Source organism: Alexandromys fortis, unplaced genomic scaffold (assembly GCF_014885135.2).
Source record: "Alexandromys fortis isolate MF-2015 unplaced genomic scaffold, M_Fortis_MF-2015_v1.1 scaffold_3, whole genome shotgun sequence".
Lineage (NCBI taxonomy): Eukaryota > Metazoa > Chordata > Mammalia > Rodentia > Cricetidae > Alexandromys > Alexandromys fortis.
The window spans coordinates 29,542,613-29,555,524 of NW_026067909.1; the positions used below are offsets into that span (position 1 = coordinate 29,542,613).

The 12,912-nt window shown below is 51.8% G+C and overlaps 1 protein-coding gene across 6 annotated transcripts in view; it reads left to right on the top strand.

Annotated features, from left to right (window-relative positions):
• The window catches only part of Cars2 (cysteinyl-tRNA synthetase 2, mitochondrial), a 29,488-nt gene that overhangs the window by 9,952 nt on the left and 6,624 nt on the right, over positions 1-12,912 (top strand). For 4 of the 6 annotated variants that reach the window (XM_050136920.1, XM_050136915.1, XM_050136917.1 and 1 more), the window contains exons 7-11: positions 3,020-3,152; positions 4,040-4,173; positions 7,534-7,601; positions 11,930-11,996; positions 12,353-12,491. In XM_050136920.1, coding sequence (XP_049992877.1) covers positions 3,020-3,152; positions 4,040-4,173; positions 7,534-7,601; positions 11,930-11,996; positions 12,353-12,491 — 541 coding nt within the window. The remainder of the gene's footprint in view (positions 1-3,019; positions 3,153-4,039; positions 4,174-7,533; positions 7,602-11,929; positions 11,997-12,352; positions 12,492-12,912) is intronic. The other 2 variants (XM_050136916.1, XM_050136919.1) reach the window with 1 other exon arrangement.

Here is a 12,912-nt window from a genome sequence, read left to right on the forward strand (position 1 = left end):
TGGGATTAAAGGTGTGCGCCACCACTGCCTGGCTATTATTTGTTTTTGAGACAGAGTTTCATTCTGTAGCCCTTGCTATTCTGGAATTTGCTCGGTAGACCAGGTTGGCCTCAGAGTGAGGCCAAGTACTGGGATTAAAGGTGTGTATCACCGTATGTAACTTCAATCTAATTTTTAATAGTCTTGTTTACTTGGCTCTCAGAAATGATATCTACTTTTACCCTATCAGTAGCCCTCTGCTGTGGCCCATCCATGGCGGAGTATTCTGGGATCCCCATACCCGTGGGCTATGGTTTGAGGCAGGCTTGAGTTGTGCCTTCCAGGAAGACTTTGGGAGAGTTGTAAGACCCAGCAGAAGCAAGCTAGTTTTGTTGCTTTGTATCTGGTTTGAGGGGACAGGGTCTCGGGTAGCCAAGGCTAAACTTGCCATACATTGGAGGGCGCCCTGGAACTGCAGGCCCTGCTCTTACCCTCAAGCGCTGGGCCTAGATGTGTGCCACGGGGCACAGCTTTTGGTTTTATTTCCACAGGCTTTGTTTTTTTCACTGCCACTTGGGGTTTACAGTTCACAGAATGAAGTTAGAGAATTCCCACCGGGCCTCCTCCCCTGCACAGCCCTTCACACCACCCCCCAGCAGCCTGAGCCATCTGTGCCCTGCACTACCCAAGTCTGTGGTTCATGTTAGCATACCCGTTGGGATGGACAGACGTTTGGACAAATGTCACGTGTGTTCCCACGTGACACAATCCCATGCAATGTTTTCCCATCCATGAGACATCTGTGATCCATGTTTTTCCTGTCTCTGCTACCTCAACCCTGGTGATCTTTTCACCATCCGCTGCTTTGTTTCTCCAGAATGTTGCCAGATTATACACATTCAGCCCAAGCCTTTCCAGGTCGGCTTCTTTCTGTTAGTAACAGGCTTTTGTGGTTTGTTTTTTTTTTTTTTTTTTTTTGGAGACAGTCTTGCTTGATACTATGTAGCTGAAGGTGGCCTTGATCTTGAGGAACTCTTCCTGCCTCCTCCTCCTGAGTACTGCTGTTAGAGGCATGGCCACCATGCCCAGCTAGTAACATACTTTGAAGCTTTGTAGGTCTTTGCATGCTTTGGTAGTTCTCCTCTCACTGATACTGAATAATGGATGCTCTACTGTTTGTGTGCCCAGTGTCTGTGTGCTGGAGTTAATCCTTAGTCTCTCTACTTACTGAGGTCCATCTTGTCTGCGTTCATGTTTGGGCAGTTAGGGATAAGGCTGCTGTGAGTACCCAGGTGCAGGACTTTATGTGAATGTTTTCGGTATGTTGGGTAAGCTCCCAGGAGTATGATGGCAGTGTCGTATGAAAAACCTTTTTGGTTTTGTGAGAAGTTGCCAGCGTCCCCAGCAGGGAGTAACAACTCCCCCGGTCCGTCTGTGCACCCAAGGCAGCACTGTTGGAAGTCACTGCCTTATTCAAAAGCACAGCGTGAGTAAAGGTTTAAAATTGGGGATTGGCATTTAGCAAAGCAAAGGCACCGAGTCCTTCTGGTGCCATGACGGGCTCCACCACTCCCATGTGCCATTTCGGAACAAGGCTTTTCAGCTTTCTTTGCATTTTGAATTGTAGCAGTAACCCAACAGGAAGGACGCAGAAGTGGGTCCTGCTCGGTGACTGCCGTCACCCCAGTGAAGAGAGGTGGCCCTGGCACTGGGTTTCTTGCATTGTATCATCCCTGCCCAGCTCTTGCTTTTGGGAGCGACCTCTCCCTTATGACAGTGCTTGCCTCTCCTGCTCATCATCCCAAGTGGCTGCATGACCCACACATGGGTCCCTGGCACTGTGCTTGTCTCTAAGTGTTTTGTATGCCCACGTATAACGTTTCTCCTGCATCCCCCCCCCCCCCATCTCTCCTGCCATTACTCTGAAGAACCATCCTCCATCCCCATTTGCTCAGTGGGATTTGTCTCTGCCGCCCTGCTGAACTCCTGTTTGTTCCTGCCAACTTGACCCCACATCAGCGTGTGGCAAACACCTCTGAGATTCTCCGGCCTTCCCATGCCTGTGCCAGCCCTGTTCACTAGCCTGCGATTCCCAGTGGACCCCACCTTGTGCTGTGCTCAGTACACACATGGCATTGTGGGGCAGAGGTTCAGACTGACCCAGTGACATCACTTCTGTTGATGTAAGCAGAAACAGTAAGCCCAGTGACAACCACGAAACAGTGAATTGGATATGACTGTGTGGCATTTAAGAGAGGACAGAGTTTGTCCAGGGAAACCAACACAGCTCTGCTTGCTCGTCCTCTCCTGACTTTTCCTGTCCTCTATCCTGATGTTCCTCTGTGATGGCCACCTTTGCCCTCAGTAGGATTGCTGTCATTGTGAAAAATGTCACTTAGGAACTCAGTCACTCAAAGGTGACTGAACAGAACTGGCTGGGCACTGGGATCTGGTCCCTTGGCAGCGAGTGCTCTGGTGTTTGCAGGCTCGGCTGTGACCTCTGTGACCAGACTTGGTGGATACCACGCCTCTGCTTTGCTTATTGACTTGGAGGCTTTAGTCCTGCTGCCCCACTGGGGGAGAGTGGAGCGCGTTAGTAAGAGGCGTGAGGTTTGCATAGAGGGAGCATGCCGTCGTCTGGCTGGTGATGCGGGATGTCCTTCTGGATATGTGTTGCTTTTATTGGTTGATGAATGAAACTGTTTTGGCCAACAACTTAGGCATTTTTCTACCTAGCTCTCGTATCTTAACCCATTTTCTATTAATCTATGTAACACCACGAGGCTGTGGTTTACCGGTAAGATTCCGGCATCTTTCTCCTATATCAGCTACATGGCGTCTCTCTGACTCTGCCTTCTTTTTTTCTATATCTCTGTTCTGATTTCCCACCTGGCTTTACTCTGCTAAGTCACTGGCCGAAACAGCTTTCTTCATCAACTAATAAAAGCAATACATATACAGAAGGACCTCCCATACCAGCTGGAACACAGGTGGCCAGTGCCGCACCAAGGTTTCTCACTTGTCAACCCTCTGTTGCCAGCAGTTGACTCTGACAAGCGGCATGCCAGCGACTTTGCCCTGTGGAAGGCAGCCAAACCTCAGGAGGTGTTCTGGACCTCGCCATGGGGAGACGGTCGGCCTGGTTGGCATATTGAGTGTTCCGCTATGGCCAGGTAAGGCCCCAGCAGTTCCCAGGCTTCGAGTGTTCAACCCAGGTGTGACAGGGTGGCCTGACTGAGGGAGAAGACAGACTGGAGGCTGGAGGGCCATGAGGAGGAATGCCTGGCCCGGCGTGGGGTGGGCCCAGCCTTCTTGTTCAGTCTGCTGCTACCAGAACAGGCTCTGTCACACAGCAACAGAGACACCTTATGTCTCTGGTGGCTCAGGCCTCAGGGCAGGTAAGTGCAAGGGCCGGGTCACGAGGCCCTTAGCTAGGTTTGACACCTCTGAAAAGCCATTTTGAGAACATTTTTGTGCCCTGGCCAGCCCACCTCTCCAGAGTCCAGAATCTACCTTGGTCTGGTGAAGGAATAGCCCCTCCACCAGCTGGGAGACATGGACCACCCTCCCTGTCCTCAGGCAACCCTGTGTTTCCCGAGGCTTCTGGTGACAGCTTCAGCTGGCCTCCTCTTCCCTGTCAGCCTGGTAGATCCATGTGCAGCGAACAGAACCGTGTTTTTATGGTGTGGGGAATGCTTCTGGAGTGAGTGTGAGTGTGGGCCCAGATGGTGAGGCTGGGGAATGCTTCTGGAGTGAGTGTGAGTGTGGGCCCTGATGGTGAGGCTGGGGAATGCTTCTGGAGTGAGTGTGAGTGTGGGCCCTGATGGTGAGGCTGGGGAATGCTTCTGGAGTGAGTGTGAGTGTGGGCCCTGATGGTGAGGCTGGGGAATGCTTCTGGAGTGAGTGTGAGTGTGGGCCCTGATGGTGAGGCTGGGGAATGCTTCTGGAGTGAGTGTGAGTGTGGGCCCTGATGGTGAGGCTGGGGAATGCTTCTGGAGTGAGTGTGAGTGTGGGCCCCGATGGTGAGGCTGCTCACACAAGCTTGCACTCTGCCCTGCAGCGAGGTGTTTGGGAGCCAACTGGACATCCACACGGGCGGCATAGACTTGGCTTTCCCACACCACGAGAACGAAATAGCACAGAGCGAGGTCTTCCACCAGTGTCAGCAGTGGGGAAACTACTTCCTACATTCTGGTAAGCCCGGCTTGAGGCACACTTACTTTCCTGCTCTGCCAACTCTGCGTATTGGAAACACCCAGATCCGCTGGCAGAGTGGCAGGCGGGCCTGACTGACATCCTCGTTTGGGTTTCTGTAGGGTATCTATCTTTCCTTCATTCTTGGCCAATTGCATGTATGTACGCAATGCATCTCTACCGTACTGGTCATACCCACACTCTGGCCTACGGCTCCTTTTCTTTGGTAACTCTCTTAAGTCCAGTCAGTGTTGACTGATCTTGTTGGCTTCACCTTGTGTCAGTCTTGTGTCGGTAACCATGGCTGCAGCAAGCTCATTGTGCAACAGCCACATCCTGTCCAGAAGACATTTCACAGCACCCCCCCTTCTGCCTCTTAGATTCTTTCTAATCTCTCTCTCTTTTTTAATGAGATATTTCTTGAGCCTTGAGGGTCTAGATCTCCCATGTAGGGCTGGGTAATCAACAGTCACTTATCCTTAGCACTGTGGCGGCACTGCCCACTGCCCACTGCAGAAAGACCTCCCACTGGGGCTGTGTAATCGACAGTCATGTATCCCTAGCACGTTGGCGGCACTGACTGCTGTCCACTGCAGAGAGCAGCTCCTCTGGCCCCCGCTGAGAGCAGCGCTGACCCTTGTATGTAAACATAAATGCTCAAAAGGCGATTGATGCGGTGTTGTTCAGCAAACCAACAGTAGCAGGCTCTCTGCTAAGGCCTGTGAACCCTGGCCATGAGCTTTTGACCAGGTGTACAGCACCGGGCACAAATTCCCTCCTGTGTAGCAGGCCTCAGATCCCATCAGAAAGTGCTCGGTTACTGCACTGATTACATGCGTTAAAGAGAATCTCAGAGGCACCAGAATGCATCAATGTTACAGCGAAGGGACGAAAATTCAGCTCTTCCTCTTGGGTGAATTTGACAAGAAAAGCCCGAGTTTGAGTTCTCCACTTCTCTCCCTGTGTCTTCCATCTGTCTGTGCCTAAGTTGGTGGTTTCTGGCTTGTCTGGAGTCTGTTGCGTGTCTGACTGTGAAACCTGTGTTTTGTGTGTCTACCAGAGGGCTTTGCTCATACTGTGTTGGGTCACGTAGGGAAGAAGTGAGGGATACATTAGGAAATTAACAGAGTTTTACAAGGGGGTAGGTACGTCATTTCCTCCCGCTAACCACCGGTCCTGAAACACTCAGTTCTACAAACACGCCACTGCAGAGATATCTGTGCCGTGCCAACACATACAATCGTTATTCTTGAACAGCGTCCCCTTTGACCTGCTTGCTCTTTTTAGCAAGTGATTACTCTAACACACATACACACACATGCATTGCTCTTTGGGTCAGGGGCATGGAAGCATACACAACTTATGATAAAAGCTATGCATTAGCTTAGGTTGTAAAAGTTGATTACACAAGGAACCCAAAGCAGGTTAGGTGGGTTTTGACATTGTTCTCTTAAAGGCAGGTTAAGCAAACAGTCTGAGTACACGGTAGGATTTTTGGCTGTCTTAAGTGACCTCGAGGTATATTATTAACTTGGCTGTGAGGTCCAGTAAAAGTTCCATTGTCTTTGAATATAAGAGATGTTCTCCTATAATACTGCCACAGGTTACCATAACCTTTATGCCACTGTTTCACCAGTGGGCACAGCTTGCCTGGCAGCTTGGTATCATAGCAGATCGAGTTCACTGTGGGGGATACCTTTAATGATTCTTCTCCCTCCGAGGTCAGCATAGCACCTTCTGGGGGGGAAGTTCTCAGGTCCAGCACTGCGGAAGGGGCAGAGGCAGGTGGATCACTGTGAGCTTGAGACCAACCTAGTCTATATAGTGAGTTCTAGAGCAGCCAGGAATACCTAGAGAGACTTGTCTCAAAGAACCAACATCCTCCAACAATAACTACAAAACCCAAAGGACCCAGTGGATTGGCAGTGACCGTGGTTCCCAGAAGCAGGTCAGAGGCAGGAATGAGCCCACCATGGGGATGAATGATGAGCAGAAGAGCACACGTCAAGTGTGCTGAATGTCACCAGGTCAGCGCTGCCCTTCCAGATGACAGCTCAGGTAGGCGAGGCAGGTTTGGCAGTGGTCAGGTTATGTGGTACCAGACACAAGCGTCTACACATGGAAATGCAGTTCTAGGAGGTGGATGTGGAAGCCATGGTGCCCTGTAGGGCGACAGTAAATGCAGGGTTGCTCTGGTGACACTGCCTACATCGCCAGGAAGTCCAGAGAGAGGCTGCTGGCCTGGTACGTGCCGACCGTCCTGTTCTTGACGTCCGGTGCATTTCATTTCCGGCTCCTGTCAATTCTCTGTGTGACGTATATAGAATTAAGGCTCACGGTTATGTTTCTTTGGAGAGGGCACTTTTTTTTTTTTTAAAGATTTATTTATTATGTATACAACATTCCTTCCATGTATGCTTGCATACCAGAAGAGGGCACCAGATCTCAGTATAGATGGCTGTGAGCCACCATGTGGTTGCTGGGAATTGAACTCAGGACCTCTGGAAGAACAGCCAGTGCTCTTAACCTCTGAGCCATCTCTCCAGCCCGGAGAGGGCACGTTTTTAATAAGTTCCCAGGGAGATCCATTTTGCAGCACCCTCCACGTGAAGGTGCGATTGGAAAAGAAGGAAACATCTGTCTGGGACAGCAAGACCCTCCGCTGGGGATGAGCCTTGTTGGGATACACCCCAGGTTAGGAGGTCACTGAGGGGGTTTGGTTTTCCGCCTGTGTCTCATGTACCTGTGGGAAGACAGCTGTAGCAGAAAAGCTGACAGCTACACCCCAAACCTGGGTGACCAGTGGCAGGTGACCAGCCAGTTACATCGGTGTTTCCGAACAGGGCAGGAACGCATAGGTGAGGAGGCTCTGCTGTCCATCACACTGACTTGATGGAGGAAGGTCATTGGTTAATTAATAAAGAATACAGTTTGTGTGTTGTTATTTCTGGTGTAAAGCTAGCCGTGTGGGAGCCGGGCGGGACGAAAAGCAGGCCCGCAGCTCCTTCAACACTGACTGGGGGCTGAGTGGGCCCGTTACTGTACCCCCATGGTGCAGTCTTGTCCCGGAGGGCTGCACACAGCACACATTGCAGGTGCAGGTTCCTGTAGCTGTGGGTTACTGCCCTATATCCTGGGGGACACAAGCCTCATGCCTCCATGGGCCCCGCTGTGTGCTGGCTCAGGGCTGTGGATAGAGAAAGGGAACTCTGCTCTGGTGTCCTGTTAACTGTGCCGGGGTCTGCCCAACTCAGAGCGACCAGGCCAGCTCTGGTGGAGCTCAGGGTTGCCTGGGAGGCTGTAACTGCGGGGGCTCTCCACACCCGACTCTCAGAGGGGACACTTTTCTTTTTGTTTCAGGGCATTTGCATGTGAAAGGCAACGAAGAAAAAATGTCCAAATCCTTAAAAAACTACATCACCATTAAGGTAATGTTAGGCAGTGTGCTTTCCTCTGCAAGTGGAGTGACTGATGACTGCTTACGTGGTTTAGGGGCCTCTGGGGATGAAAACCGCAACATCAGACTCAGTCTGTCCTAGCTCTGCAGTCCCCCCCCTTCCTTATCTAAAGGTCCACGGCATCCCCTTCAGGCCTGCTGTTCTCTCCTCTGCTTTCGCTGTGGTCCTGCCTTTCCTCTCCCCTTCTCAGAATTGCATTTCTTCCCTTTCTCTCTCGAAAGATTTATTTATTTTGTGTGTATGAGTGTACATATATCTGTGTATGCACGCGGTTCCTGTGGAGGCCAGAAGTCGTTGGATCCCCTGGAACTGGAATTACAGACAGTTGTGGGCTGTGAGCCTCCATGTGGGTACTGAGAATCCAGCCTGGGTCCGGTCCTCCGTGCTCTAAGTGTCTCTCAGCCCCTGCATCTCTTTCTTCCTCTTCCCTCTTGTAAGTTTCCTTTCAAGCTTCACCTTTGTGAGGGGCTGAAGAGCACTTCTTAAGTGGCTTGAGTTCCAGCCTCCTTGGTCTTTGTGCCAAGTTTAACTTGAATCAGTGAATAAGTGGACACTGTTATACACACATTGCTGACCTGTTAGAAACCCATGTTTGTGACATTCCTTCCTCTGTTCTCAGTGCAACCACTAACAGCTAGAATGCTTCCCTGTAATCCAGGCTGGGATCACCAGCAATCCCACAGTGCACCTCACCTGAATTCTGATTGCTGCTTTGTGGCCAAAACACACTTGATAGCTTTCCTTCTCTTTAAAACGAGGACCCAGTGATGGTCTGTAAATTTTGCTCTGCGGCCCATCTTTTCTGGCTTGCAGGCTGACTTGTATCCCATTGTTCACATTAGGCTTCTGGTATACGGCAGAGCCTCAGTTCTTGTTTTAGAATTAGTGTGTGTGTACGTGCACATGCATGTGGAGATACATGCATGCAAGGGCAGGTACCCTTGGAAAAGGGAGTCAGAGCTCCTGGACCTGGATTATAAGTAGTTGTGAGCTGCCTGACATGGCTGCTGGGAACCAAACTCTGGTCTTTTGCAAGAACAGTATGTACCATCTCTCCAGCCTAGACCCTCAGCTTCCTTCTCCCCATAACGTGGAGGAAGAGTCCGAGCTGTTCCTTTGTTGAATACCCCATGGTTTGGGTTTGTCTGTGTCTTTGTGGTATTGTTTCATTGTCTCTCCCGTGTGGGCTTCACTAGACCCGATGCTCACAGGCGTGGTTCTGTTTGGGGGGCACGGTGGTGGGAACACGTCACAGGCGTGGTTCTGTTTGGGGGGAGCACGGTGGTGGGAACATGTCACACGTGCTGCTTTGCTTTCCCCGGGTTGATGCCCAGTGGTGGTGTCTGGCCACTGTTAGAGGTGATCACCAGATCCTTCCATGATGGAAGGCTTGACCTCCTCAGGAACTTCAGGATCTGAGCTGGGCTGCCTTGCTCCCTGAGTCCTTCTACCTGGGGCTTTAGTGCCGCCCATGTCTTGGGGGGTTCTCTTGGCCAGGGTTCTGTGATGCCTTTTTCAGTTGTTTTTAGACTGGCTGTGAGCTGAGGATGTGCTTGGTGCATTGTGAGTTCAGTCCTATTGTCAGGGTCACTCCTCTCAGCCAGGATAGGCCACGTCTGCTTCAGAGGGATCATCAGGAGAGCAGCAGGCAAAAGCCCCTTCATGTGAGCACACTTCCCACCTTCCTATCCTGTGTCTGGGGAAGGAGTCCAAGCCTTTCCCAGAAGACAGATGCTTCTGGAAGAAGCGGTGGGAGCATGGGTCCAGTGGCATGAGGGAGTGCTCAGTGACACATGGGAGGTCACTGGATGGAGAAGATGTTTCTAGAGCAGGGCTCAGAGCAGAGCCCATGGTCCTGATGTGTTACCGTAGCGTGCTGTGTGTGGCGACACATCCATGCTGGTGCCAGTGATGTCTCTGCTCATCCAGTCACATGTCCACTGGAATGCTGCTCTATCTGGTTGTTTCCACACTGACAGATGGGGACAAACAGGACACAACTGACTGGGTCATGCCTGCAGCGTGTGCTGCATGGTGGACAAGGTGGTCAGAGCTGGCGAGGACTCGGACAAGAGACGGAGCACTCTCATACTGGGGAGAAGCGCACACAGGAGCTAGAACTTGAAATCACAGGGCTGTTATTCACCAAGGTCACATGGGACAGTGAAGCCACACATACACTCACGTATGCTTGGATACATGTACACATATACTCATGCACACTTAGGCACATGTGCACTGACATTCAGACGCATGCACCTACATTCACACGTGCACACAACACTTGTGTACATGCATACACTTGTACATATGCAGACACATACATACACACACTCGTATGTAAGCCCAGTGCAGCTTGGGGAAGGAATGCCAACTCCCCTGCACTGTGGTGCATTCCTGCTTTGCTCCGGGGTTACTGCTGAGCAGTCCTGGACTGGACCATTTCGTCCATGATCGAATGGACGGAGGCCATCTCTGTGCCCACCCACGCTGTGGCCCTGCACTTCCTCAGCCTGTCTTGTCCATCGTAGCCAGGCAGTTCTGGGACCTGTCCTTGCCTGATGAGCAGCAGCCACCGAGCATGCTCATTCACGCCAGCCAGTGATGAGGGAGTGAGATCAGTGAGGGACAATTCTGTGAACAGGCTGTGACTCAGAGACCACTGTGGCTAAACAGAAGGGCTGGAGGGGTCGAGGGAAGTCTCCGGGCACTGGCTCAGGACTGTTTGACAGCCGGCCTGGCAGGGGTGAAGTGAAAGTGCCTGCTTCGTTTCCTCCCTGCATTCCTTGCCTCCACTCTGCTCCATAAGGGGTCTCCAGGACTCCCGGCCCCACATCAGGAGGGCTTGCTGGATGTCCTGAGTGGAGCCTTGTTCTCTGCTCACCTTTCCCACATTCTCTCCCATGGGGGCAACTTTCATTTTATTTTGCTTTTTAAAGATTCATTTATTTATTATCTGGCTCCTCAACTCTTTCTGCCCAGTCTCCCACAATGATCCCTGAGCCTTGGGTGTAGGAGCTATGTTGTAGACTGATCAGTTGAAACTGGGCTCCTTCTGTTATGGTCTCTGTCCATTACAAAGAGAAGTTTCCTTGATGAGGGGTGAGGATTACACTGTGAGCATAAGGACAAATATTTAGAATGTAGTTAGGGACTGTGCTGGTGTCATAAAGAGGTAGGTGGTTTAGGTTCCCCTCCAAATCTGTGACTTCATTAGCCCTATGTGGCTGGCTAGGTTTCCAGTGCCAAGCAGGCCTATGTCCAGCTGAGAAGAGTTGCTGGTTAATTCCAAGGCTGGGCATCACTATTGCACCCTTAGGGTTCCTGTGGTCCGTGGGCATCATAGCTGGCTAGCACCATTGGTTGCTGGGTTCCTATGGTCTGTGGGCATCATAGCTGGCTAGCACCATTGGTTGCTGGGTTCCTATGGTCTGTGGGCATCATAGCTGGCTAGCACCATTGGTTGCTGGGTTCCTATGGTCTGTGGGCATCATAGCTGGCTAGCACCATTGGTTGCTGGGTTCCTATGGTCTGTGGGCATCATAGCTGGCTAGCACCATTGGTTGCTGGGTTCCTATGGTCTGTGGGCATCATAACTGGCTAGCACCATTGGTTGCTGGGTTCCTATGGTCTGTGGGCATCATAACTGGCTAGCACCATTGGTTACTGGGTTCCGGTGGTCCGTGGTGGGCATCATAGCTGGTTAGCACCATTGGTTACTGGGTTCCTGTGGTCCGTGGGCATCATAGCTGGCTATACCATTGGTTGCCTCCTTCCTTTGGAAGCCTGCGTAGTGCCTCCTGGTAATATGAAAGCTGGTTTTCAGGGAGGAGGCTTTCAAGTCAAGTCAATAACCTGCTGGGTGTCATAAATTAGAGCATTGTCAGTGGTCAGGGAACAGTGCCATCACATGGGCTGGGCAGTCCAACCCTTAGTCTGGGTGTCAGCTTGTTCTGACCTCACAAGAGCTGTTGTACTCTCTTCCCGTTGTGCACACTGTCCCCGCCAGTCACCAGGTCCCCTGGCAACAGTTGCCCATCTCAAGCCAATGTCAGGTACGGGGCTCCAATAGTAGAACTTGTTTCCCAGGCTTGTCCACAGGAGTGTCGGGTATCCCCCTCAGCCCTTCCTGCGGGTATGAAGACTGTGGGAATGGGGTGAACGATGCACAAGTTCCGGAGGAATCAGTGATGGTGAGGGTTGGGCGAAAACCTCCCCGTTCATGCTGTCTGTACTCCCCTGCATCACCATGGCCGGTGCTACAATCCTGTGCGACAGCTGCCGTGTTCTGTTTCTAGGACTTCCTGCAGACCTTCTCCCCCGACGTCTTCCGGCTTTTCTGCATGCGCACCAGCTATAGGTCAGGTGAGCTGGCTCTCATGTGCCTGGGGAGGCAGAATGTGGGCCTGTGTCAAGGCCATCCAGGCACTGTGCTTGTTGGCTTGCCCCAGGTTTATTGGAGAAGTGAGCCTGGGAAACACAAGCTCAGTGCCCAAGGCAAGGCTGTTCTTTCAGAGCCTCTGCCCACCTATGCACATATCCCTGTGTGAGCCCTGCTACCCAGAAGGTTCCAGGACAGCTTTGGCTGGAACCTGTTCAGGGCAGGGCCCATATTCTCAGGTAGCCCTTTAACCACGGCACTGTCTTCCACTGGTTTCTCAGGTACTGTGTGCTTCAGGGCACACCGGGCATTTCCTCGGTGACCATCCCTTCCTTTGCAGCCATTGAATACAGTGACAGTACCCTGCTGGAAGCCAAGCACACCCTGCTGGGGCTGACTTCTTTTGTAGAGGACGCACGAGCCTATGTAAGAGGGCAGCTGACCTGTGGCCCTGTTGGTGAGGATGTGCTGTGGGAGAGGTAAGCAGTCCCACCCACTCATGCCACTTTAGGGACAGGTAGCTAGAGGGAAGAGGCCACCGGCCTCCCCTCCTGCCAGCTGTCATCCCCGCTTCCTTCTGCTCCTGAGCCCTGCATGCTGTGGTCATCTAGAGTTGGCATGTTTCCATCTTGGTCCAGTGGCTCAGCATTGCCACATTTGATGGGGAGGGGTTGTCACATCTACAGTTGACTATTGCAGAATCACCCAGGTGGCTGCTGGGCACTCACTGTGGGTAGGCTCTTTTCGCTCAAGACTTTATTCGGCTAAGGAGGTAGCTCGAGATTTTGTTACAAAACAGTAAACATTTTTACTTCTGGGGGAAAGATGTCTGTGTATTCAGGGTTGGTGGCAGGCCAGCCTAGGGCACCAGAGGGCTGCTGGAGCCCCCTATCTGCCTCA